Source organism: Bos indicus, chromosome 15 (assembly GCF_029378745.1).
Source record: "Bos indicus isolate NIAB-ARS_2022 breed Sahiwal x Tharparkar chromosome 15, NIAB-ARS_B.indTharparkar_mat_pri_1.0, whole genome shotgun sequence".
NCBI lineage: Eukaryota > Metazoa > Chordata > Mammalia > Artiodactyla > Bovidae > Bos > Bos indicus.
Window position 1 is genome coordinate 43,496,905 of NC_091774.1, and position 27,518 is coordinate 43,524,422.

Consider the following 27,518-nt stretch of genomic DNA (forward strand, 5'->3'; position numbering starts at 1 on the left):
GGGGACTCTTCGTCAAAAAGCAGGAGGAAAAGGGCTATCGAAGGTATACATAAAGCCAGACACAGAAGGACGAATAGCATGTGATTGCATTTCTGTGAAGTACCAAGTTCAGCTAGAGTCATAGAAAGAGAAAGAATGGTGGTTGCCAGGGGCTGGAGGGAGTGGGGAGGGGGAGTTTTTAATGGGTACAATTTCAGTTTTGGAAGATAAAAAGGTTTTGCAGATGGTAGTCATGTTTACACAACAGAGTGAATGTACTTAATGAACTGCACACTCAAAAATGTTTAAACTGGTAAATTTTCTGTTATGTATATTTCAGCCTCCACCTCTTATACACAGATGCATAATACATAAACTTTTTCCTTCTTTCACAGACTCTCTTATGACTTGTTATGGTGTTTTTATTTGCTACTTAATGTCATCCTAAGTAAAGAAAAATTAAAGACTTAAATTTTTAGTATCAATTTTACTCTTCATTTTATGCAATACCAATTTTAAATGAAGTATTTAGCTTGTATTTGGAATCACTGAAATTATACAACTTGAATTTTGTGTAATTCCAGGAGGTTACCTTGAGGTGGCTAGAAGAGAAAAACAAGAGCTAAGGTCTGGAAAAGTGGAAGGAGGAGGTGAGGATCCTCCTGGCACAGAACCTGGAGAAAGAGCCCTCCAGGGCATAGGACCTCATGGGTGCCTGAGGGGGTGGTCTCTTTGGTCTAAAAGCTGCCAGCTTCCCCTTCCCACAGGCCTGCCACCCCAGCCCACAGCACATAGGCTACTGCCAAGCATCATTAGAACTCAGAGCTGGGATGAGCTCAGTAGGTGGGAATGGCCACCACCATGCCCCCAACACCCACCATCCTGCACTGGCACCAGACCCCTGCCAGGCAGGGGAGGGATAGTGAGAACCCATCCATGGCGGCCGTAGGGAATGTGACTGTGTAAGGTCAGGCTCCAGGGACCCCCGCTCCCTCCACCGCTGTGCCTGCCTGCTCCATTGTTGGTTCCATGAGACTTCCCTTGACACAAAATCAGAGATAAAATGATTATGAATTTTAAGACTGCAACCACAGTGCATTCAGCCCCAAGCGCGGGGCCCTCAACGGTACTAGTCACACACCCTGTTCCTCAGGCCAAAGAAAAGAGTGTGTTTGGCTGGAGTATTCTTCGAAAGACCCCCTCATCCCTGAAGGAAGTTTACACTTAAACCTAGTTAAGTGTAGAAGTGCTTACAGTGGAGGGGCTGAGGCAGCCTTGCCTCCTGTCCCTCCTGTTCCCTTTCCTTTCTTTCTGACAACAGACTCCAGCTCCGCCCCTTTCCTTTCACCCTCCCACTCCCCACCCACTGTTGCTCCACCGGTCTACAACTTGTCTGAGCCAGGAAACACTGGGATGTAAATTCCTCAGGATGAGACATGGAATCCAGACCATGTCAGCCCTGAGTGCATGGTTTCCCAAGTTCCCTAGTCCCAGGGCTGCCATACAGGAGGGCAGGATGTGAGACTGGCTGTTAGTTTGCCCCTAATGACCTGGGGGTGCAGTGCGCGGGCACAGGGAGAAGTGTGGCCCTCTGGGTAGCTGCCACCTGTACAGGATTAAGGAAGCCAAATCCTTCTATTTCCTAAATTGGAGTGCAGACTGTACCCAACGTACTTTCTCTTTGTAGTGGCTTCAAATTGTGTCTGGGATAGAGTGGGAGGTGGGGGCAGGGTTTCTTGGACTTGAAAGGCTTGCCTTGAGCATCGTCTGGATCATATTGCAGAGTTATGCTCCAACTAGCTACATCTGCTAAGATGTACCCTGGGGTAGTTCCCTGGCGGTCCAGTGCGTAGTACTTGGTGCTTTCAACGCCATGGCTCTGGGTTCAATACCCGGTCGGAGAACTAAGATTCTGCAAGACTCGTGGAGCAGCTGGGGAAGAAAAAAAAAGATGTACTCTAGTTTCATCAAGTGTCTTGGGGGGACTCTTCAACTTTCGCGGGCTAAGAAGAAACCCCACACCAGCTTTACTCATAACTCTCAGTGCATCAGCTGGAGTTTTCCCTTGGGGGAATACACTGTCTATGCTCCTGAGTTCCCTTCCCAGGAAGTCAGGGGACAAACCAGCAACACCCCCTGCCCTCTTCTCTGGTGCTATTAGGAAGGCGTTTTCTTTTGAGCTGAGGGACAATCAGGCCCAACAGCAGCATCCAGCTCAGCTCTGTCCAAACCAGGCAGAGGAGCTGGGGTGAGGGATGAACACCGATTCTAAACAAAGGCAGGTGAAAGGCAAAGCCTAGGGAGGTTTGGGTATTGGTTCACAGCAGAGCCAGCTGGGTTCAGCAGAGCAGCTCTGGGTTGGCAGCCAGTCCCCAGAGGAAGAGTGGAAGGCGGGAGCACAGTTCAAGATCCTGTTCTTCCTCTATCCCACCCCTACCTCAGCCCCTGCCCCATGCTGACCCCTTTCTGAGCCTCAGCTGGGAGTTGTGTGTATTTAAATGTCTCTGTCAAGAATGCAGACTGAGACTGTGGGTGACTAAGACTTTTCTAATGTTATATATCTTTGAAGAGCTTTGAAGGGAAGCAGCCAATCCGCCCTGCCCAACCCTGCCGGGTTTCCCATTTCAAATGACTAAGTCATGACCCTTCTTAGCAAAGACTTCAAAGAACCTGATCAAAGATAACATTTATATTAAATAAAACAGCACAACATTTTTTCCTTTTTACTGTAAAGCTTGAAATGAAAAACAGCCCTGTTTCAGCTCTCTGGCAAACAAAGCATGGTGAAAACAGCAAAGAAGTGATTCTTACAGGACAACCCTCACACACTCTCCCCCCACCTTTTTTGGAACTTGGTGGCCCCTACACTGAATTTCTAACATTAGAGATGGTTTTTCAGATGCTTATCAGGTCACTGGGCAATCATAAATCCCCACCAAAGCTTGGGACTTCCCTGAAGGTCCAGTGGTTAAGACTCTGCCCTTCTACTGCAGCGGGCATGGGTTCAATCCCTGTTTAGGGAACTGAGATTCGGCATGCCACCAGAAATTTTAAAAAAAGAAATCACCAAAGCTCATATACATAATCTGGAGGCAGTTGTGGTGTGGTGAAAAAAAACACCCTGGACATGGGAGTCAGTCGTCTGGCTTCTCAAGTCCTTGCCTTGCCTCACCAAGTTCTGGGCAGACACAACTTCTTTGAACCTTCAGCTTTCTCATGTACAGAGGTATTAAATCTCATATATCTCACAAACTCCTGTTATGAGCAGATAAATATGTATGGAAAAGTACTTACTGTGCTTGATACATAATATACTCTCAATATATATATATTGTATTTTAACCAATTACATTAGTGGTGTTTTCTACAACTCTTCCCCCCACCCCATACCAATTTAATGAAACAAATATAAAGGTAACATTTTAAAAATTGCTGTATTCAAAATTAATAATAAACTTTAGGGTAAATAAGCTTTAAAACAAAGGTACATAAGCAAAAATAAATAATTTACACCAACCCACTAACCTAATTTTCAGAGTAAAGCCATTTCCAATTACAGCACTATTATCCCGGGCTCCAGCCTGTGGTCAAGCTTTGATAGTTCGTTATTTTTAAGAAACAGTAACAAAAAAACTGAACACTCAGGAAATCATCTTTAACAAAACCGAAGTACTGGATTTAACTTTTTAATTTTAAATAACCAAACTTTGTAATTTTATACATAATCCAATGTAATGCTAATATAATTAGCACTTCAGCTTGCAGAGCTGGAATTTAACAGGGGTGGAAAACTGTAATGAATAGTCTTCAAACCGTGAGATATTTAATACAAATAAAAATGGACAAGTATACAGTAGAACAAAAACTGCAGACACTCTACTAGCTGAGGGAAATATCTGAAGGCTTTACATCCTTTATTATCCATGATGGCTTTTGGAATTATGATTGTTTGACGTATAGAACCTTTGACATTTTCAATACAGCCTTTATTTACTTTTTTCATAGTAAGTTAAAAATCCATCATAAGACTCCGTAAGACTTCACTGGTCTTGCACGTAGACTCTAGGAGTTTGCAATCTGATAAAAGAGTAACATAAAAAATTACTGTATTGCCCTAATTTCATACTTCCTTGTACACAATACATCAGTTCAGGAAATCTATTCCAAGGGTTATATACACAAAAGTGTCAAGAATAAAATGTTCTCCACTCTTGCATAAAAATGTGTACAGTGTTTCGGGAATGGAAAATTTCTAATTTTCCTGGGCCCGGGCTTCATGGATCTCTGCTGCCTGAAGATGAAAGGCTTCTCTGGCTTTATTGCTCCATTGTTCTGAGGATTAATCATCCAACCCTGGCGTTTCTCCTTGCTGGATCCTGGATGCTATTCTGATGGCTTCTTCCAGAGATGGCTGTTCTCCAAGCTGAAACAGGAACATACACAAAGCCACAGTCAAGATAATGCCAAAGAAATATAATATCCCAGAAGTAAAATTTCTCTCTATAATTCTAACACCTGGGCTTGTTAAAGTACTAATGCTCATCCACAAAACACAAACATTCCTGCTGGGGAGAATGCTGCAGTTTCTTTATACAGGATTTTGATAAATCTTCACACATGCAAGGAACAAAAAGATGCTTATCTTTTCTGTTGGAGATAGAGAGCTTCATGAGCCTTTAGCTTCATGCCCATAAACTAATTTAAAACCAACAGTTGGCATTTTCCTGAGTGCATTCTAACCCTTTCCAAGTAAATATGTTAAAACAAAACAAACTTCCCAAGGAAAGGTAATCTACACCTCATATTCTAGATTCTCTGAATGCAGTGACTTCCCAGAGACTGTATTCTTCATAGTCTTCTGACATTCCCCATCATAACATACAGCTGTTGTGCAGAGACATTTTTGAGGACTAACTTGGGAGTCTATGTTTACAGGTGGTTCATTTCCAAGGAATAATTCTTAAATGCTTTATGGAATCCTGCCTAATTAAAACTTTTATTCTGACAGTAAAGATGGCTGGTCAGGTACACACAGGGATGTATATACCAGGAGCTTTATACTTCTTGTTATAAATTCCCTTATAACACGCAAAGATAGTAGCAAACAAAGTTTTAGTCTCTTTGAGTTTATTTCAAACATGGCAATTTCCTTAAAGGAGCTAAGTACTGCGTACTATTCTGTGGCCTGCTTCTGTGAATGCCATGCATCAGAGCACAGTGACAAGGCTGAGGGCTGAACAGCACTGCTGCCGACAGAGGACAGCTGCCATCGTACTCACCTGAACCGCAATCTGGGTGCCGTTGGATGTTGCCACTAAGGTCAAAGGTCTGGTTTCTGTGGTTACTAAGTGATGGCTATGCTGTTGGTGCCCCATTTCTGATGATGCAGTGTGGAATGCTGCCAAGTCCTGAGCCACAATTGCAACCTTAAAAAATACACAGAAGAATTAAAACTATGATTTAAATAGGTTAAAATCCATTTAATGCAAGGGACTGTCTTCAAATTCAAAAGGAAATCCTCCCTTCTGACCATAGACTTGTAGAAGCTGAAAGCTGGAAAAGACCTTACATATTGTCTATTCTGAACTCCTCTTTTTTTCCTTTTTTGTTTTGACTGCACCTCCCAGGGATTTTAGTTCCCCTACGAGGGAGTGAACCCGGGACCTCAACAGTGAGAGCAGAGTCCTAACTACTGTACTGCCATGGAATTCCCATGGACTCCTCTTTCTTGAGGAAGTTGACACTCAGAAAGAAGGGACTTATCTAAAGTTATGAAGCAAGCCGATAGCAAAACAGGATAGAGGACACTGAGAAAGTGGATTCGCTATGTCAGATTTCATTAAACAGAAGAGATGTGACTGTGCCTAGATTCTAATATCCCTAAGCAGCTGCCTGGGAAGTTACACTCATGAATTCATTTATATCTCATATGTCTATTTATTCCTGAGTTTGGATCCGTGGTAGATACACTATTTTCTCCTGTTTATCTGTTGCACTACAAATTAGATTTCCATTAACCAAAAAGGACCTACTATGTAACACAGGGAATTCTGCTCAGTGTTATGTGGCGGCCTGGATGGGAGGGAATCTGGGGGAGAATGGATGCATGTACAGGTATGGCTGAGTCCCTTCGCTGTTCACCTGAAACTATCACAACATTGTTTGTTAATTAGCCATTCCCCAATACAAAATAAAAGGTTTTAAAAAATTACATTTCCATTAAATGCTTAAAATTAAACAAAAAATTAAAAATAAAATAATTTGGGTGCACGGGGCGGGCTGTCGCGCCCCGGCGCACGTCCGGGCGCCAAGACCCTGTCGTTGGGTCTCAGCCCAGGGTCTCCGGCCATGAGTGAGGCAGCATGTTGAGGCGCAGCTTGGAAAACCGGGACGCTCAGACCAGACAACTGCAAGATGCTGTCACCAATGTGGAGAAACATTTCGGAGAGCTGTGCCAGATCTTTGCTGCTTACGTGTGGAAAACTGCCCGACTGCGAGACAAAGTGGACCTCCTGGTGAACGAAATCAACGTATATGCTTCTACCGAGACTCCGCACTTAAAGCAGGGCCTGAAAAACTTTGCTGACGAGTTTGCCAAACTTCAAGATTATCGACAAGCCGAGTTATATTTTATAATAATTCTCAATAGGTTGAAAGACTTGAAGCCAAAGTAGTTGAACCTTTGAAAGCTTATGGAACCATTGTAAAAATGAAGCGAGATGATCTCAAAGCAACATTAACAGCAAGGAATCGAGAAGCTAAACAGTTAACTCAGTTAGAAAGAACACGTCAGAGAAACCCATCTGATCGACATGTTATTTCACAGGCAGAAACTGAATTACAAAGAGCTACAATGGATGCTACCCGAACAACTCGTCATCTGGAGGAAACTATTGACAATTTTGAAAAGCAGAAAATAAAGGATATAAAGACTATATTTTCAGAATTCATCACTATTGAAATGTTATTTCACGGCAAAGCTTTAGAGGTCTACACTGCTGCCTACCAAAATATACAAAAGATTGATGAAGAAGAAGATTTAGAGGTTTTCCGACATTCTCTGTATCCGCAAGATTATTCATCCTGTTTAGATATTGTAAGAGCAAATTCGAAGTCACCTCTTCAAAGATCATTGTCTGCTAAGTGTGTATCTGGAACAGGACAGGTATTGACCTGTCGACTAAGAAAGGATCACCAAACAGAAGATGATGATGAAGAGGATGAAGACTTAGATGTTACAGAAGAAGAAAATTAAATTACTTAAGTAAATTTTGCATTTCCATTTTCATCTTAAATGACCTGGAATCCAGAATTACTAAAATTGCAAAACATAATACTGGCTTGATATGTTAAACCTCAAAATTAAATCCTACTGGAAATGTAGAAATTATTAAAGGAAATTTATGCCAACCAAAAAGAAAATAAATAAATAAAATAATTTTAAATAAAAATATTTTAAAATTAAAAATAAAATTAGATTTCCACAGGGAATTCCCTGGTGATCCAGTGGTTAGGACTCAGCCCTTTCACTGCCGTGAGTCTGGGTTCCAGCCCTGGTCAGGGAATTGAACTAAGATCCCAGCAAGCTGCACAGCATGGCCAAAAAAAAGAAATAAAAAGATTTCCATTAACTGGGAAAACAAAGTACCAGGAACATTACTACATGGCATGAGGGATCTTAGTTTTCCAACCAAGGACTGAACCCATGACCCCTGTAGTGGAAGCATGGAATCCTAACCACTGGATTACCAGGGAATTAATTCCCAGCAACACATTGTCACAGTCACTTCCTCTTTTAGATCCCACGGAATCTTTCCAACCTGTTCCTGAAGCACCTCGTCAGAGTGGTTAAAAGTGCTTTTGTGGCTCTTAAACTACGAATGCAGCTTTTTCTGTGTAGATAATAACATAGAAAATAGCATCAACTACATGTCATATGATATTTCAGTATTCTGTTCAGCCAAACTTAGAGAAAGAATAGGTTAAAAACTGAAATTACTATTTTACTTGGCCATTAATCCAGTAAGAATGCTAGATTTTAGTGCTAATAGATATTTAGCTTGGATCAATCCCAGTATTGGTCCATAGTCCAGCAACAGATTTTAGTCCAACAGGGGAGAAGCTTATATTAGACTTACTTTCCTTCAGGTAACAATCATAAAGTGTCAAAAAAATATGAAAAAGCAACCATCTGAAGGCACTGGTGAATGGTGAAAAGCAGGCAGGAAATGGAGGGGATTCTCAATAGAAGGGAACCACACTTGGGTCACATTGGTTTCAACAGCTTTTCCACTTGAGGGCAGTCACCAATCTGCAGCATAAGGCAACTTATGGTATAAGATATTGAAGTCCAGGGCTGCCAGAATGGCTATATATTGAAAGGGATATCCTAGAAAGGAGAAAACCAGAGGGAGGGGGACCCCCCAAACCTGTATATAAGTTCCTCTCAATTCTTTAAGACCTCAGAACTGCAAATGTGTTGGGGAGGTGTCAATAAATCTGGAATAAAGCAGCAGCTAGAAGGCTAAAAAGCTGAAAAGAGGATTCAGTGATACTCACCACAGGGCAGACAGAATTTAGAATTTCAACCCCACCAAGTTTAGAAGGGCTTGGAAAATACCTCAAGCTTTCCACTGACTACATTTTAGGAATAAAGACTATGTCCCAGGACTAAAGACTCACTCTGAGACCAAATGCCAAAACCAAAACAAACCTACCTTAATAAAGTGCAAAACCCAGCCTCCATAAGTAACTTAACTACTTGATAAAATTAATATTCTTCAGAGGAAGATAAATTAAAAATCCCCATACTGTATCATCTACAATATCCAGAATACAATAAGAAATTACAACACATGAGAAGAGGAAAATGTAATCCAGAGTCAAGAGAATATGAAGTCAACAGAAACAGACCTTGAGATGACCAATATGTTGTGATTAGCAAACTAGGACTTTAAGACAATTATTATATGTTAAAAGGCTTATGGAATTCACACAAGGGGAAATCTCAGTAAATAAATGAAAACTATAAAAAAGTAAATTCTACAGTCAAAAATGACAATATCTAAAATTATCTAAATGGGCCTAATAAAAGATGGGTAAAATAGGTGATGTCAAAAGAAAAGATCAGTGAACTCAAAGACAGAGCAATAAGAATTATCTATCTGAAGAACTAAGAAAAAAAAAATGCACCCCCCAGAAACTTGTGGGAAAACACCAAGTTAATATACATATACTTTAGAGACCCAGAAGTAAAAGAGAAACAATGAAGCAGAATAAAAACTTTTGATGAAATAATGGCATAACTTTTCCTAAATTTGATAAAAACACAAACACCCTTCCCTACAAAAAACATTACCATATAATGTTTCATGGATCACAATAAACTGTGGAAAATTCTGAAAGAGACGGAAATACCAGACCACCTGACCTGCCTCTTGAGAAACCTATATGCAGGTCAGGAAGCAACAGTTAGAACTGGACATGGAACACCAGACTGGTTCCAAATAGGAAAAGGAGTACGTCAAGGCTGTATATTGTCAACCTGTTGATTTAACTTATATGCAGAGTACATCATGAGAAACGCTGGACTGGAAGAAACACAAGCTGGAATCAAGATTGCCGGGAGAAATATCAATAACCTCAGATATGCAGATGACACCACCCTTATGGCAGAAAGTGAAGAGGAACTCAAAAGCCTCTTGATGAAAGTGAAAGTGGAGAGTGAAAAAGTTGGCTTAAAGCTCAACATTCAGAAAACGAAGATCATGGCATCCGGTCCCATCACTTCATGGGAAATAGATGGGGAAACAGTGGAAACAGTGTCAGACTTTATTTTTTTGGGCTCCAAAATCACTGCAGATGGTGACTGCAGCCATGAAATTAAAAGACGCTTACTCCTTGGAAGGAAAGTTATGACCAACCTAGACAGCATATTCAAAAGCAGAGACATTACTTTGCCAACAAAGGTCCGTCTAGTCAAGGCTATGGTTTTTCCTGTGGTCATGTATGGATGTGAGAGTTGGACTGTGAGGAAGGCTGAGCACCGAAGAATTGATGCTTTTGAACTGTGGTATTGGAGAAGACTCTTGAGAGTCCCTTGGACTACAAGGAGATCCAACCAGTCCATTCTGAAGGAGATCAGCCCTGGGATTTCTTTGGAAGGACTGATGCTAAAGCTGAAACTCCAGTACTTTGGACACCTCATGAGAAGAGTTGACTCATTGGAAAAGACTCTGATGCTGGGAGGGATTGAGGGCAGGAGGAGAAGGGGACGACAGAGGATGAGATGGCTGGATGGCATCACTGACTCGATGGACGTGAGTCTCCGTGAACTCCAGGAGTTGGTGATGGACAGGGAGGCCTGGCGTGCTGAGATTCATGGGGTCACAAAGAGTCGGACACGACTGAGCGACTGATCTGATCTGAATATTATATATGTTGTCTTATAATTACATATAAGAAACCTAGGAGATAAATACAAAGAAGACCACACCATAATTACATTGCTAAAAAGCAAATATAAAGAGTCTAGAAAATAGCCAGAGGAAAAACTGGTGTATCATATACAGGGGAACAATGATATGAAGATGGCTGATTTCTCACCAGAAACAATGAAGGACAGAGACAATTTAAAGTGCTGAAAGAAAAAAAAAAAAGAAACCCAGCCAATTCTATATCTAGCAAAAATATCCTTCAAGACAAAAATATGTTTCAAACAGAAAGGCGACATAACATGTTTTCAAATAAGCAAAACCAGAGAATTTGTCACTGTAGATCTGCACTACAAACAATGCTAAAGTATATCCTTCAAGGGACTTTCCTGGTGGCCCAATGATAAAGAATCTGCCTTGCAAGCAGGGGACACAGGTCTGGTCCCTGGCTGGGGAACTAAGACCCCACATGTTGCAGAGCAACTAAGCCCAAGTGCCGCAGTTACTGAGCCCACAGGTACAACTACCGAAGCCTGCTCACTCTGGAGCCTGCACAGCAACCACGCACTGCACGGAGAGATCCTGTGTGCCACAGCTAAGACCTGACACAGCCAAAATGAGTTAACTAATTTAAAAAACAAAATATATCCTTCAGGCCAAATGGATGTCATTTAGACACTTAGTCTACAGAAAGGCATAAGAGGCACTGGAAATTGTAAACCAGCAGATAAGTATAAAATATTATGTTTCCCATCATCTTGTAACTTACTTAAAAGATTAACTGCTTATGCTAAAAAATAATACTGCACTGCGGGGGTTTTAATATCTGTAAATATAAAATAAATCACAGCAGCACAAAGAGTAGGGACATAAATGAAAATATACTGCTTCAAGGTTTTATGTAAACTAGTAACAATCTTAAGTCTAAGGAGACCGCAATAACTTTAAGGATGCACATTTTAATCCCCGGGGCAACCTCAAAAAGGTAACAGAGAAGGGTATAATTATGTAGTCATTTGAGGAATTAAAATGAAATATGTACACACCTAATAACAGCGTTTCAAAAACCAAGAAGTAAAAAAAGAAACAACTAAAAGGGAGACAAATCCACAATCATAGTTGAAGATATCAATTACTTTTTCTTAGTAACTGATAGAACAAATATATAAAAGATTAGTAAGGTTATAGAATATTTGAACAACACTATCAACCACCTTAACTTAAAGTGTAACATGCTATACACAAGTGCAGAACACACATTCTTTTCAAATACATATGAAATACAATAGTAAATCAATGAAAGACAAAGGGAAAACAAGTCTCAAATTTCAAAATAATAATATCTTACCATATGGTTCTCTGACCAAAACAGACTTAAATTAAAAATCAAGAAAAACAGGTATTGAGAAAAGTACCAGATATTAAGAAATTATCAGGGCTTCCCTGGTGGCTCAGATGGTAAAGAATCTGCCCACAATGTGGAAGACCCAGGTTCGATCCCTGGGTCAGGAAGATCCCCCCTGGAGAAGGAAATGGCTACCCACTCCAGTATCCTTGCCTGGAGAATCCATGGACAGAGGAGCCGGGCAGGCTACAGTCTAGAGTCACAGAGTCAAACACGACTAAGCAACTAACATTTTCTCTTTCAAGAAATTAAACCTACATGCAAATTAAAACCACAATGATATACCATTACACATCTACAAGAATGGCTAAACTTTTAAATAGCAACAACTCAAAATGTTGATGATATGAAACAAACAGAACTATTGTGAGTGGGAGTGTGAGTGGGGTCAAACCACTTTGAAGAACTGCTTGACACTTTCATATAAAGTTAAATATACCTCTACCCTATGACTCAACAATTCCACTAACAGGTTATTAATCTGAGAATGAGAATATGTGTCTACAAATATACTTGTACTAGAATTTTTACCACCGTCTTAATTCATAATAGAAAAAAAAAAAACTGGAAGCATCTCAAATATTTGTTCATCAAGGGGAGAATCTATCAATAAATTGTGATACACTCCTAACCACAGAATACTGCTTAGCAATAAAAATGAAGGAACTCATGTTATAAACAATAACATGGATAAATCTCCAAAATGTTATGTTAAACAAAAAAACACAAAACAAGAGAGTTCATACTCTGGTATCACTATGCAAAATTCAAGGAAAGACAAGATAATACAGTCAGAACAACTAGATGGACACTGACTGGATGGGGTCCCAAGAGAACTTTCTGGTGTGACAGAAATGTTCTAGATCTTGTTTGGGATGGGATGGGTGTGTATGTTTAACAACTCACTAAACTGTAAACTTTCTGTACAGGTAGTGGTCCAGTGATTAGGATTCTGTGCTTCTACTGCCAGGAGCCCAGGTGTGATCCCTGGTTGGGGAACTAAGATCCTGCAAACCACATGATGTGGGGGAAAAAAAAAATCTATGCATTTCACTGTATATAAATTTTACCTCAATGAAGAAGAAACAATTGCAGGCTAATATGAAAAACATGTTCAACCTCACTAATAGACAAGTTAAAGTGAAAATATAACTTATCTTTTGCTTGTGAATAATGCAAATGTGAAAAACAAAATCCTCAGTGCTATCAAGAGTACAGTGAAATAAGAATACTTTTAGATCCATGGCATAATTATTAAAACTCTCCAGAAAGGAATTTAGCAATATTCTTTTTAGAAGAAGGTTAAAATAGTTCATCAGTTCAGTTCAGTTCAGTCGCTCAGTCTTGTCTGACTCTTTGCGACCCCATGACTCGCAGCACGCCAGGCCTCCCTGTCCATCAACAACTCCCGGAGTTCACGCAAACCCATGTCCATCGAGTCAGTGATGCCATCCAGCCATCTCATCCTCTGTCGTCCCCTTCTCCTCCTGCCCCCAATCCCTCCCAGCATCAGCGTCTTTTCCAATGAGTCAACTCTTCGCATGAGGTGGCCAAAGTATTGGAGTTTCTGCTTTAGCATCAGTCCTTCCAAAGAATACCCAGGACTGATCTCCTTTAGGATGGACTGGTTGGCTCTCCCTGCAGTCCAAGGGACTCTCAAGAGTCTTCTCCAACACCATAGTTCAAAAGCATCAATTCTTCAGTGCTCAGCTTTCTTCACAGTCCAACTCTCACATCCATACATGACCACTGGAAAAACCATAGCCTTGACTAGACAGACCTTTGTTGGCAAAGTAATATCTCTGCTTTTGAATATGCTATCTAGGTTGGTCATAACTTTCCTTCCAAGGAGTAAGCATCTTTTAAATTCATGGCTGCAATCACTATCTGCAGTAATTTTGGAGCCCCCAAAAATAAAGTCTGACACTGTTTCCACTGTTTCCCCATCTATTTCCCATGAAGTGATGGGACCAGATGCCATGATCTTCGTTTTCTGAATGTTGAGCTTTAAGCCAACTTTTTCACTCTCCTCTTTCACTCATCAAGAGGCTTTTTAGTTCCTCTTCACTTTCTGCCATAAGGGTGGTGTCATCTGCATATCTGAGGTTATTGATATTTCTCCCGGCAATCTTGATTCCAGTTTGTGCTTCTTCCAGTCCAGCATTTCTCATGATGTACTCTGCATAGAAGTTAAATAAGCAGGGTGACAATATAGCCTTGATGTACTCCTTTTCCTATTTGGAACCAGTCTGTTGTTCCATTTCCAGTTCTAACTGTTGCTTCCTGACCTGCATACAGGTTTATCAAGATGCACGTCAAGTGGTCTGGTATTCCCATCTCTTTCAGAATTTTCCACAGTTTATTGTGATCCACAGTCAAAGGCTTTGGCATAGTCAACAAAGCAGAAATAGATGTTTTTTGGAAACTCTCTTGCTTTTTCGATGATCCAGCGTATGTTGACAATTTGATCTCTGGTTCCTCTGCCTTTTCTAAAACCAGCTTGAACATCTGGAAGTTCATGGTTCATGTATTGCTGAAGCCTGGCTTGGAGAATTTTGAGCATTACTTTACTAGCTTGTGAGATGAGTCCAATTGTGCGGTAGTTTGAGCATTTTTTGGCATTGCCTTTGGGACTGGAATGAAAACTGACCTTTTCCAGTCCTGTGGCCACTGCTGAGTTTTCCAAATTTGCTGGCATATTGAGTGCAGCACTTTCATAGCATCATCTTTTAGGATTTGAAACAGCTCAACTGGAATTCTATCGTCTCCACTAGCTTTGTTCGTAGTGATGCTTCCTAAGGCCCACTTGACTTCACATTCCAGGATGTCTGGCTCTAGGTGAGTGTGAGTGATCACACCATCGTGATTATCTGGGTCGTGAAGATCTTTTTTATACAGTTCTGTGTATCCTTGCCACCTCTTCTTACTATCTTCTGCTTCTGTTAGGTCCATACCATTTCTGTCCTTTACTGAGCCCATGTTTGCATGAAATTTCATGTTCCCTTGGTATCTCTAATTTTCTTGAAGAGCTCAGTAGTCTTTCCCATTCTGTTGTTTTCCTCTATTTCTGTGCATTGATCGCTGAGGAAGGCTTTCTTATCTCTCCTTGCTATTCTTTGGAACTCTGCATTCAAATGGGTATATCTTTCCTTTTCTCCTTTGCTTTTCACTTCTCTTCTTTTCACAGTTATTTGTAAGGCCTCCTCAGACCACCATTTTGCTTTTTTGCATTTCTTTTTCTTGGGAATGGTCTTGATTCCTGTCCCCTGTACAATGTCACGAACCTCCGTCCACAGTTCATCAGGCACCCTGTTTATCACTGTCTTTGGTAAGCAGAAGTAGTTTTGAAAAAGTCCAATTTATCCAAAAAGAAAAAATTTTTATTGTTAGTGCATTTTGTATCCTGTCTATGAAATTTTTATCCTAAGGTTACAAAAACATTTACTTTTAGAAGCTTTTTGATTCTGATTCCTGTATTTCAAGGTCCAGAAGACTTTTAACTTTGTTCTTTTTTTCAGGACTTTGCATGTTCTTTTTAGGTCCTTTGTATTTTCATATAAATATTGGAATTGGGTTATGTGTATCTTAAAAAATGCCTTCTGAAATTTTGATTGTGATAGTACTCAATCTACAAATGAATTTAGGAAGAATAATAGCTATGAATTTTGACAGACCCTTGCATTGAACAGGGTACAGTAGCTGAAGTGAAACTTAGCATTGTCTTCAGCATAGCACAGCAACAATTTTTGTGTGCGTGTGTTGTTGTAATGTCTTCAATTTTATTTATTGATTTATTTGGCTGTGCTGGGTCTTAGTTGCAGCATGCAGGATCTTTTTTTTTGTTTTCCAGTTATGGCAGTCAGAATCTTTAAGTTTCAGCATGTGGGATCTAGTTCCCCAGCCAGGTGCCCTCTGCATTGGCAGCACAGAGTACTAGCCACTGGAACACCAGGGAAGACCCTATAAGAACAGTTTTTAAATGTATTAACCAAAATCATTTAAGATGAATGAAAAATAAAAGTACAAAGAGATACATAAGATTTGGTACCACTGTGCTGACCATCAAAAGGGGAGGAGGCACTCTCAAAGGCTACAGATAAGAATGTAGATGTGTACAACCCTAGAAACGAAGTTTGGCAATGCTTATCACAGTTACAAATGTGTATGTCTTTTCAGCCAGCAGTTTCACTCTAGGGATTTATCTAGTAGCAGATATATTCACACACATAAAAAATCCCATGTGCACAAGATTATGTGTTGTCTGAAACAGCAAAAGACTTTAAATAAATTATGGCATGTCCATACAGTGGAATATGATATAGCTTAGAACAAGAATGAGAGAGAATTCCCTGGCAATCCAGGGGTTAGGACTCTTCACTTTCACTTCCAGCGCCCAGGTTCAGTGCCCGGCTGGGAACTAAGATCCTGCAAACCGTGCGGCGCCACCAGATTATCAAAAAAAAAAAAAAAGAACAGGAAAACTCTCTATATAAAGACACAGAAAGATGTTCTAGATGTACTATTAAGATTAAAAAAAACAAGGAGATGAGAAACACTACTGTGCTTACTACCGTATAAAGGGCGGGGGGAGATGACTATTTGTGTGTGTGTGTGCTCAGTCGCTCAGTTGTATCTAACTCTTGTGATCCCAGGGGCTGTTATGGGGTATATGCAAAAATCAATCCTATTTTACATATGAAAAAAAAACTGAGACTCAGAGGGCTGTGTAGCTAAGAAGCTTTAAAACTGAGATTCAATCTGAAGTTTATGTGCTTAACCACTGGACTTCCCAGGGAGCGCGAGTGGTAAAGAACCATCTGCCAATGTGGAACACGTAAGAGACATGGGTTTGAGCCCTGGAGGAGGGCATGGCAACCCACTGCAGTATTCTTGCCTGGAGAATCCCATGGACAGAGGAGCTTGGCGGGTGACAGTCAACAGCGTCACAAAGAGGCACACACAACTGAAGTGATTTAGAATGCACGATACCACACCATACATCTATGACTAACAATTTTGATACTGATATTTGTACCAATTGGTATACAAGAAAAAAGCAATTACCTGCTGCCCTTCTGTACCCTCGGCAGTAACCATAGCAACAGAATGTGCTCCTGCTGAAGAAATGACTGCATCATGAGCAGGTACTGTGATGGGCGTTCCGTCCTGTGTTACCATTGTAATGGTGTTGCCAATGGCCTGCATGTCGGCTTGAGATATGTTGACCTGCAACACAATGCATTTTACAATCAGGCAATGTTTCTTGCTTTATCTGGTCAATTTTATTAAGGACTGAGCCTAAGCCTCCTATGGCTTCCCAGGTGGCTCGGTGGTTAAGAATCCGCCTGCCAGTGCAGGAGATGCAGGTTTGATCCCTGGGTCAGGAAGAACCTCTGGAGAAGGAAATGGCAACCCACTCCAGTATTCTTGCCTGGAAAATTCCATGGACAGAGGAGCCTGGCAGGCTGCAGTCCATGGGGTTGCAAAGAATCAGACACAACTGAGCATGTATACATACAAGTCTTGTTTAAGTCTACTCTGGGAGCAAATAACCATTTTATAATGGAATAAACTCTTTTTAGAAAGAGATCATCAGAAAAACTGAGTGTTTCTTAAATACGTTTTCCTCCTCTCCATCTCTACTGACAATTTAGATTTCTATTTTTCTTTCATCTAATTTTTGCCAATAATACAACTTCTTTCTAGATATTTAACCCCTCCCTAATCATCTTGCACCTTGTCACCTTGGTAAAAAACAAATTTCATTATGCTCCCTGCTCAAATCCCCAGTGACGCCCTATCTGTCCAGAATAAAACTGTTAGTAAATTTGTTTAATCTTATATGCCACTCAGTGGACAAAGAGTACTATGTGGAATTAGTGATGACAGAAGTGAGGAGGAGAGGGATAAATGGGATGGTCCAAGTGCTCTGTATGTTTCTATCCTGAATATATTCTGCTTCTAGCTAACACTGGCACATTCAGTTCAGTTCAGTTCAGTTCAGTCGCTCAGTCGTGTCCGCCAGGCCTCCCTGTCCATCACCAACTCCTGGAGTTCACTCAGACTCACGTCCATCGAGTCAGTGATGCTATCCAGCCATCTCATCCTCTGTCGTCCCCTTCTCCTCCTGCCCCCAATCCCTCCCAGCATCAGAGTCTTCTCCAATGAGTCAACTCTTAGCATGAGGTGGCCAAAGTACTGGAGTTTCTGCTTTAGCATCATTCCTTCCAAAGAAATCCCAGGGCTGATCTCCTTGCAGTCCAAGGGACTCTCAAGAGTCTTCTCCAACACCACAGTTCAAAAGCATCAATTCTTCGGCACTCAGCCTTCTTCACAGTCCAACTCTCACATCCATACATGACCACAGGAAAAACCATAGCCTTGACTAAACGGACCTTTGTTGGCAAAGTAATGTCTCTGCTTTTGAATACGCTATCTAGGTTGGTTGGTCATAACTTTCCTTCCAAGGAGTAAGCGTCTTTTAATTTCATGGCTGCAGTCACCATCTGCAGTGATTTTGGAGCCCAAAAAATAAAGTCTGACACTGTTTCCACTGTTTCCCCATCTATTTCCCATGAAGTGATGGGACCAGATGCCATGATCTTCGTTTTCTGAATGTTGAGCTTTAAGCCAACTTTTTCACTCTCCACTTTCACTTTCAGCAAGAGGCTTTTGAGTTCCTCTTCACTTTCTGCCATAAGGGTGGTATCATCTGCATATCTGAGGTTATTGATATTTCTCCCGGCAATCTTGATTCCAGCTTGTGTTTCTTCCAGTCCAGCGTTTCTCATGATGTACTCTGCATATAAGTTAAATCAACAGGGTGACAATATACAGCCTTGACGTACTCCTTTTCCTATTTGGAACCAGTCTGGTGTTCCATGTCCAGTTCTAACTGTTGCTTCCTGACCTGCATACAGATTTCTCAAGAAGGCAGGTCAGGTGGTCTGGTATTCCCATCTCTTGAAGAATTTTCCACAGTTTATTGTGATGCACACAGTCAAAGGCTTTGGCATAGTCAATAAAGCAGAAATAGATGTTTTTCTGGAACTCTCTTGCTTTTTCCATGATCGAGCGTATGTTGGCAATTTGATCTCTGGTTCCTCTGCCTTTTCTAAACCAGCTTGAACCTCAGGAAGTTCACGGTTCACGTATTACTGAAGCCTGGCTTGGAGAATTTTGAGCATTACTTTACAAGCATGTGAGATGAGTGCAATTGTGCAGTAGTTTGAGCATTCTTTGGCATTGCCTTTCTTAGGGATTGGAATGAAAACTGACCTTTTCCAGTCCTGTGGCCACTGCTGAATTTCCCAAATTTGCTGGCATATTGAGTGCAGCACATTAAGAGTTATTTATTCAAAGGGCAGATTAATCATGGGAGGTAAAGTTCTAAAAGAGATGGGTAAAAAGACAGTTCTCCATGGAAGAAGCAGTATTGGGGGATAAAGAAACCCATGCATCTATTTCCGCGGGTATTAAGACAACCTTAGCAAGGGCTTAAAAATGAAATCAAGTCTGAATTATTTTAGGACAGTGGCATCTAGAAAACAATGACAAGTTTGACTGTCAAACAACAACTCTTATATTGCTTTTCCTGGGGAAATCAAGACAGCTTCCTATTAATTTTGAAGCTAGTTAAATGAACTCGCATGATTCCAAGTAGGGAGAAAGTCACACCCTGGAAATTTTACAGGTTTCCCCATCACTGACTTGCCCAGATCTTTTAATGATGTCCTCATCACCTCTGCCAAACTTCTGCTGATTTCTCAATCTTATCTCCTGGACCTAATTAGCCACCCAATCTATCTCTTCCAAGTTTCACACAGACCCATTACTTTTCACTGTGTTCCTGACCTTCATCACCTTACCTTTGAAAGATACCCATTCCACCACGTGAATTCTACAGAGTGACAAACCTTCTCTCTTTATGGACCTCCTTGCATGTAGTCTCTTTCAGCAAGAAAGAGTTTCTTCCTTCAGGAGATCTAGCACTGCTCACAAGCTGAACTCCAAACTTTGTGCTCCAATTCAAGGCTTTCTTCAACTGGGACCCAACCTGCCTTTCGAGCCCAGGCTCAGAGAAATATTTATTTAATGTGTCTGGCTTTTGGTGGGTACTTACATGCTGAGTCCCATCCTGGGATATGAGTGTAACCTGTTGACTCAACCCAGACTGGGTTACTGTGGCTACTTGGGTAGATACAACGTCATCCCCTTCTACACCTGTAACATATGTGATCTGGGACCCTTTAAGGACATCTTCACCTTGACCTGTTTAAAACAAATGAATCATTTATTTGATCAACCTACCAAGCTCTTTAGAAAACAGAATATTTTAAATATTATGGAGAAACTGACAAAAATGAAAGGGCATATGTACTGAATTCTTTTTTTTTTTTTTTTACTTTACAATATTGTATTGGTTTTGCCCTACATCAACATGCATCCGCCATGGGTGTACACGTGCTCCCCATCCTGAACCCCCCTCCCACCTCCCTCCCCATACCATCCCTCTGGGTCATCCCAGTGCACCAGCCCCAAGCTTCCTGTATCCTGCATTGAACCTGGACTGGCAATTCGTTTCTTATATGATATTATACATGTTTTAATGCCATTCTCCCAAATCATCCCCCAGCTCCCTCTCCCACAGAGTCCAAAAGACTGTACTGAATTCTAAACCATGAAAATGATTTCTAACACCTCCTGCCGATCTCTCCACCTGCTCTTTTGCAAAGCCAAACCAAATCCAAGCAGACTGAACTAAACTTTTCCACATAAAGAGTAACTGTTCTAATTTTGAGAGACCTTGCTTACTCCCTTAGTTGGCATAATTATATAACACTGTGCATGTGTGTTGCGGTGAGGAGTGGGGGAACTGCACAGGGAGACTAACTAGCAAGTAACCCTTCTAACATGGCAAATATGTGCTAAGTTCTTGCAGTCACTTAAGAAGCTGTTAAAAATGATAAGACAATCTTCATAAATATTAACCCCAAAACCAGAATGGTGTGTAAACACAATGTACTAACACTAAGTTACTTACTCTTTAACAAGAGTGACTTATTGCAAGTCATCAGTACACAATGATATCACTGTGTAAAGACAGTATTATCTGGGGAAAGGTTAATAATTTCATAAGTGACTGAACAGGAACTCCCACCCACTTTTTTATTTCACAAAAAATCAGCAAGTAAACAGAAATTTCCACTGTCCATTACTTCCATACTTGGCAACCAGTAAGATGCCTTATCCCTCTCTTCTACTGCTTTCCACATCTCATGAGGCCAGAAAAAGGGTAATTTTCTTTTTTTAATTCAAAGGATTTTATATGCTAATTTAAGAGTACTTCTCAAAGTTATGGTTGATGCCTGCACTCATACAGCTATGGTCATCATGGTGTAATCCCTATGACACTCATCATTTCATTTCTTTTTGTTCTGTTCCATGGCTTCCAAGGTGGTTCAGTGGTAAAGAATCCACCTGCCAGTGCAGGAGATGTGGATTTGATCCCTGGGTCAGGAAGATTGCCTGGAGGAGGAAATGGGAACTCACTCCAGTATTCTTGCCTGCAAAATCCCACGGACAGAGGAGCCTAGTGGTCTACAGTCCAAAGGGTCACAAAGAGTTGGACACGACTGAGCACACACACAAGACACAGGCAGATGAGCTTCTGAGGTGGCGCTAGTGGTAAAGAACCCGCCTGCCAGTGCAGAAGACATAAGAGATGCAGGTTCAATCCCTGGGTCAGGAGAATCCCCCAGAGAAGGGCATGGCAACCCACTCCAGTATTTCTGCCTGAAGAATCCCATGGACAGAGGATTCCTGCAGGCTACAGTCCATAGGGTCACAAAGAGTTAGATACAACTGATATGACTTAGCATGCACGCACGGCCATTTATTATTATTATACCATTACTCCAACGGGGTTCAAAACGTAGGGCATCACATGGGAGAAAAGGAACACAAACCCATTCTTATTCTCGGAAAAACAATCTTAGTTTAACTTTTTTTAATAACATGTATATCATAGGTTATCTTCTAGAACACAAGAAATTCTGACAATCTGAAATGTTAACATTTAAGGAAGAGATTGAGGAAGATTAAAAAGGGAACAGTCTTAAACCCAAGTTTGACATCATTAAAGTCTACTTTATAATTGCAAGGATTTAGCAGCAATTGTTAACATCTAACCAAGCACACTTACAGTGCTATGGCTAGAAAACAGCATAGCATTTGAGAGGAAAGGAATTGTTGGGAAGTTCCTGGTAGTCCAGTGGCTAGCACTTGGTGCTTTCACTGATGGAGCCTGGGTTCAATCCCTGGTCAGGGAACTAAGATCCTGCAAACCTTGTGATATGGATGAAATATTCTAAAAAGAGTGAAGGAAATGTTATTTTTTTACTGCTGCTGCTGCTGCTAAGTCGCTTCAGTCATGTCCAACTCTGTGCAACCCCATAGACAGCAGCCCACCAGGCTTCTCTGTCCCTGGGATTCTCCAGGCAAGAATATGGGAGTGGGTCGCCATTTCCTTCTCCAATGCATGCATGCATGCATGCTAAGTCACTTCAGTCGTGTCTGACTCTGTGTGACCCTATGGACAGCAGCCCACCAGGCTCCTCTGTCCACGGGATCCTCTAGGCAAGAATACTGGAATCGATTGCCATTTCCTTCTCTGTATTTTCTTACTATCACACGACTAATATCTGAAAAGATAAATTAGAATTACACGGAATTATTTGAGTAGATAGTGAATGATCTGTTCTTTTCCTTATTCTCCATTTTTTTCCCTACCTGTATGTTTTTCAATCCTTTAATATTAGTTGTAAGATTGGGTAAGAATGTTTTAATTTTCAAACTTACTTCATTTAGGAACTACTCAATGAAACAGGACAATATATATGTTTTGTTCTGTTTCAGAAAAACCTATTTCATTTTAATCTATTTAACTATGCTGTGTTATTTAACTGAAATCATGGAATCTAATTCTGTTTTTCTCAAGAGTTTATCCTTACTGAAATGAATGTTTTTGTCTCCCACAACACTACTGAATAGACATGAATCAACTAAGAGTTATTTAGGAATGCTTCACCACTCTTGATTAAGACCAACATTCTAATACACCCAAATAGTCTAGCTACCCCTACCCTGCTGTGCAGCCTCATGTCATATCACCCTCCCAGGCAGAAATGCCATGCTGGCCAGGCTTCATTCAGTCTCTCCAATTTACTTGGCTCTCTCCAACCTCAGGGCTTTTTGCATGTGCCAGTCCCTCCATTTGGAACATTCTCCTGCCTCTGCTCCCTGTTTACCACCCTACCCCCCAACCCTTGTACATCCCTGCCCGTACACCAAGTGAACCCATGATCTCTCCAAAAATCACTTCTTCAGGGGAGTTGTCTCTGACCTTTGAGACTAGATTAATTTCCCCTCTTATACATCTCAGAGCATTAAGTACCTTACTTTGATAGCAATTATTGCAGTTGTAAACGGTATTTTTGTGCGACTATTTGAATGAAACTTTATGGTTAGAGATAATGCTTTCAATCATACATTATGCTCGTAACTATTGATTTTCAAACAATAAAATACTGGACATAAAAATAAAATACTGGGAAAAACCCTTACCTGGGGGAGGCTCAAAGAAGGCTTCCTGCTCCTCCTCGATGGGCTCAGTGTCGTTGTGCGCTGTTCGTTTGTGCATGGCCAGTGTGGAGATCTGCTTGTATGTCTTCCCACAGTGATTACAGTTGTATGGTTTGGAGTGAGTGTGAACAACATGATGTTTGTACAAACTGGAATATTCTGTAAACCTTTTGTCACACCCAGGGACTGTACAAACATATGGCTTTTCCCCTAAGAAAAGAATGGCACCGGGAAAAAAAAATCAATTTTCAGTTATGAAGGCATAATCATTCCATACCTTCTAGGAGGTGGACAGGGAATGAAGGGTATGAAGGAAACCACTAGTAGCAAAAGTAAACAGTTGTTAAATCCCTTTCTATCCTGCTGTAAGGCACAGCATAAGAAAAGACTCTCTGACTATGGTTTCAACTTGGCTCAAAAGGTGGTCTGCAACCTGAGTCATACCCCACACTTGAATACCACTTTTTGTTTAATTTCAAGAAATGTGAAAAATAAGGATGGAGATATTTACTGCCCAGCTACAAGCTTTGATGAGGACTTTCCAGGCAATCCAGTGGTTATGACTAGGCACTTATACTGCAGGGGGCATGGGTTCGATCCTTGGTTGGAGAACTACGATCTCACATGCCACACAGAGAGCCACACACAAAAAAAGCATTGATGAAACTGTTCTTGTTACTTATAACTAGATAATCTACATATCATTAGTGATACTATATTAATAATGGAAATAATAAATGTAGGGAATTCCCTGGCAGTCTAGTAGTTAGGACTCCACACTTTCACTGCAGAGAACCTGGGGTCAATCCCACAAGCCACTTGGTACAGCCCAAAATAATAATAAAAATAATAAATGCAATTATTAGTATAATGTATGTAGCTTACCCTAAGGGTTTTATAAGGATAAAAAACAAACATTTTCTAAAAAGTGTATGAGATATAGTCTGGACACATATTTCATATTAACTTCACTTGACTTCTTGCAACCAATCAAAAGCTATTAAATATTCACTAAAAACAATTCAATGCAAAGCAATTCTTTTTCCATGAAACAGTCTGAGAATAATACAGGCAGTGCACATATTTTTAGAACTTTTCATTATATAAAATTTCAAACATACACACAAGTATAGAGAAACAGTGCAATAAATCAATCATTTAGCTTCAACTATCAATTATTCGCCACACGTTTGCCCCCTCTGAAACAACTCCATGTACATTCCATCTCATCCATGAGTATTTCTGACTGTATAAAAGATGGATGCTTTTTATAAAGAACAAAATTACCAATAATTATTTAATATCACAATATCTAGACACTGTTTGTATGTTGTGGGAGGGTGCCGCGCAGGGAATCTAACACAGTGAGGGAAACCAAACTGGAACCAATTAGCCTAATTGTAGTTTAAATGAACACTTTTAACCACTTAGAAGAGGTATGGGGGCCAGGGTTGGGGAGGAGAAGCTAAAGTAACTCATATATACAGTATTTAATAGTCTCAGTCTTGGACTACCTGGAATAGGGAAAAATTACAAAGATTTAACTCTTCTTGGTGGGCTTGTTTATTCTAGTACTATATGTTGAAGTTTTTATCTTGGGGAATAGTTGTGGAGGAGACATGATGAGGGCAAGACCAGGCAGGAAAATGTCAGGCAACTCCAATTCAGAGAACCAGCCCTACTCATATTCAGGCTTGAGCAGTGACTGCCACTATGTGGCACCAAACCACAGTCAAGATATAAATACATGGGGCCGGGGGCTGGGGGGGGGGGGCGTTGTTTTTTTCTAGTTTTGTCTTGAAACTATAGTTTTTACAATTGAGATATAACTGACTTATTATATTAGTTTCAGGTGTATAACATAGTGACTCAATAATATTATGTATTACAAAATCATCACCATGATAAGTCTGTCAACATACCAAGTTACTCCAATATTATTGACTATATTCTCTATGCTGCACATTGTATAACTCATTTATTTTATAACTGGAAGTTTATACCTCTTAATCTCCCTTACCTGTTTTATTCATCCACCAATCCCCTGCCCTCTGGCAACTACCAGTTTTGTTTTCTTTATCTATGAGTCTGTCTTTATGTTTGTTTATTCATTTGGTTTGTTAAAGTTCCACATACGGGTGAAATCATACAGTATTTGTCTTCCTCTGTCTGACATTTCACTTAGCATAATACCCTCTAGGTCCAACCATGTTGTCACAAATGGCAAGACTTCATTCTGTTTTATGGTTAATACTCCACTGTATGTTTGTATGTAAATGTATCACACTTATCCATTCACCTATCAATGGACACTTAGGTTGCTTCCATATCCTGGATATTGCAAATAATGCTGTAATAAACACAGGGGTCTATATATCTTTTTAAATTAGTGTCTTATTTTCTTCATTCAAATACCCAGAAGTGGAATTGCTGGATTGTATGGTAGTTCTGTTTCATTTTTGAGGAAACTCCAAACTGTTTTCTGTAGTGGCTGTACCAATTTACATTCCTACCAACAGTGCAAGAGGATTTTTTTTCCTTCACATCCTTATCAACACTTGTTACTATCTTTTTGATAATAGCCATTCTGACAGGTGTGAGGTGATATCTCATTGTGGTTTTGTTTACCATTTCCTGGGTGATAGCAATGTTGAGCATCTTCTCATGGAGACATAAATGGATCTGAGTTGCACTTTAGAGCTCCCTAATGGCTAGCTGTGGAGAAGGCAATGGCACCCCACTCTAGTACTCTTGCCTGGAAAATCCCATGGATGGAGGAGCGTGGTAGTCTGCAGTCCACGGGGTCACGAAGAGTCAGAAACAACTGAACGACTTCACTTTCACTTTTCACTTTCATGCATTGGAGAAGGAGATGGCAACCCACTCCAGTGTTCTTGCCTGGAGAATCCCAAGGACGGCGGAGCCTGGTGGGCTGCCATCTATGGGGTTGCACAAAGTCGGACACAACTGAAGTGACTTAGCAGCGGCAGCAGCAGCAATGGCTAGCTGCACTCTCAACTGGGTCGGTCATCTCATCATTCTTCTAAAATGGACCGCATTTTACAAGCTGAGTCTTATGCTCCACTTATACATAATGTGGGCTTTAATTGTATTATCTACTTGATGATCATCAGCCAATCTTTTCTTCCAACCCAGACCTACTTCCTGGGTCAGGCCAACATTTACAACTACCTACTGGATATCCTTGAGGGGGTTTCCCTGAGAGCTCAATAGATAAAGAATCTGCCTGCAGTGCTGAAGACCCGGGTTTGATCCCTGGGTTTTAAAGATTCCCTGGAGAAGGGAATGGCAACCTACTCCAACATTCTTGCCTGGAAAATCCTATGGACAGAGGAGCCTTGCGGGCTACAGTCTATGGGGTGGCAAGAGTCGAATACAACTTAGCAACTAAACCGCCACTGGATATCCTTACTTTAGTGACTTTTAACCATGTATGCATTTAAAAGACCTGGAGGATTTTTAATATATACTGATACCTGGGCCTCACCTCAGTAAAACTGTCAAAATCTTTGCAGACAGGATCTGTGGAATCAGTCTATTTTAAAAAGGTGAATCTGATGTACAGCCACATTTGAAAGCACTACGCTACCTGCATATTCCAAAGATCATAATGACCAAACTTAATGTAGGCATTCCTCTTTGTGGTGGTTGTTTAGTTGCTATGTAGTGTCTGACTCTCTTGCAACCCCATGGACTGTAGCCTGCCAGGGTCCACTGTCCATGGGATTTCCCAGGCAAGAATATTGGAATGGGTTGCCATGTCCTTCTCTAGGGGATCTTCCCAATCAGGGATTGAACCAGCATCTCCTGCATTGCAGGCAGATTCTTTCCCAATGAGCCACTTGGGAAGCAGGCATCCCTCTGACTGTAATCTAATTTGCCCATAAAACATGTTGAATGGCTAACTTTCTATATTCCATTACTTTAGATGGGAAAAATAGTTTTCCCAATCCATCTAAAAACCCCAACCATTTTCCCCAAATATTACAAAAAGGCTCTTAACCCACCAAGAATGTCTGCATAAAATGAAGCACTTA

The 27,518-nt window shown here is 40.7% G+C and overlaps 1 protein-coding gene and 1 pseudogene across 4 annotated transcripts in view; one reads left to right on the forward strand and one right to left on the reverse strand.

Annotated features, from left to right (window-relative positions):
• Window positions 1-3,394: 3,394 nt before the first annotated feature.
• Window positions 3,395-27,518, reverse strand: part of ZNF143 (zinc finger protein 143) — a 66,126-nt gene continuing 42,002 nt past the window's right edge. For all 4 annotated transcript variants that reach the window (XM_019975409.2, XM_019975408.2, XM_019975407.2 and 1 more), the window contains exons 12-16: window positions 23,443-23,670; window positions 19,940-20,088; window positions 16,882-17,043; window positions 5,259-5,405; window positions 3,395-4,402 (exon numbers count right to left, since the gene is read on the reverse strand). In XM_019975409.2, the coding sequence (XP_019830968.1) occupies window positions 4,319-4,402; window positions 5,259-5,405; window positions 16,882-17,043; window positions 19,940-20,088; window positions 23,443-23,670 (770 nt within the window). In that variant the 3' untranslated portion in view covers window positions 3,395-4,318. The remainder of the gene's footprint in view (window positions 4,403-5,258; window positions 5,406-16,881; window positions 17,044-19,939; window positions 20,089-23,442; window positions 23,671-27,518) is intronic.
• LOC109569735 (CBY1-interacting BAR domain-containing protein 1 pseudogene) lies at window positions 6,250-7,406 on the forward strand (annotated as a pseudogene).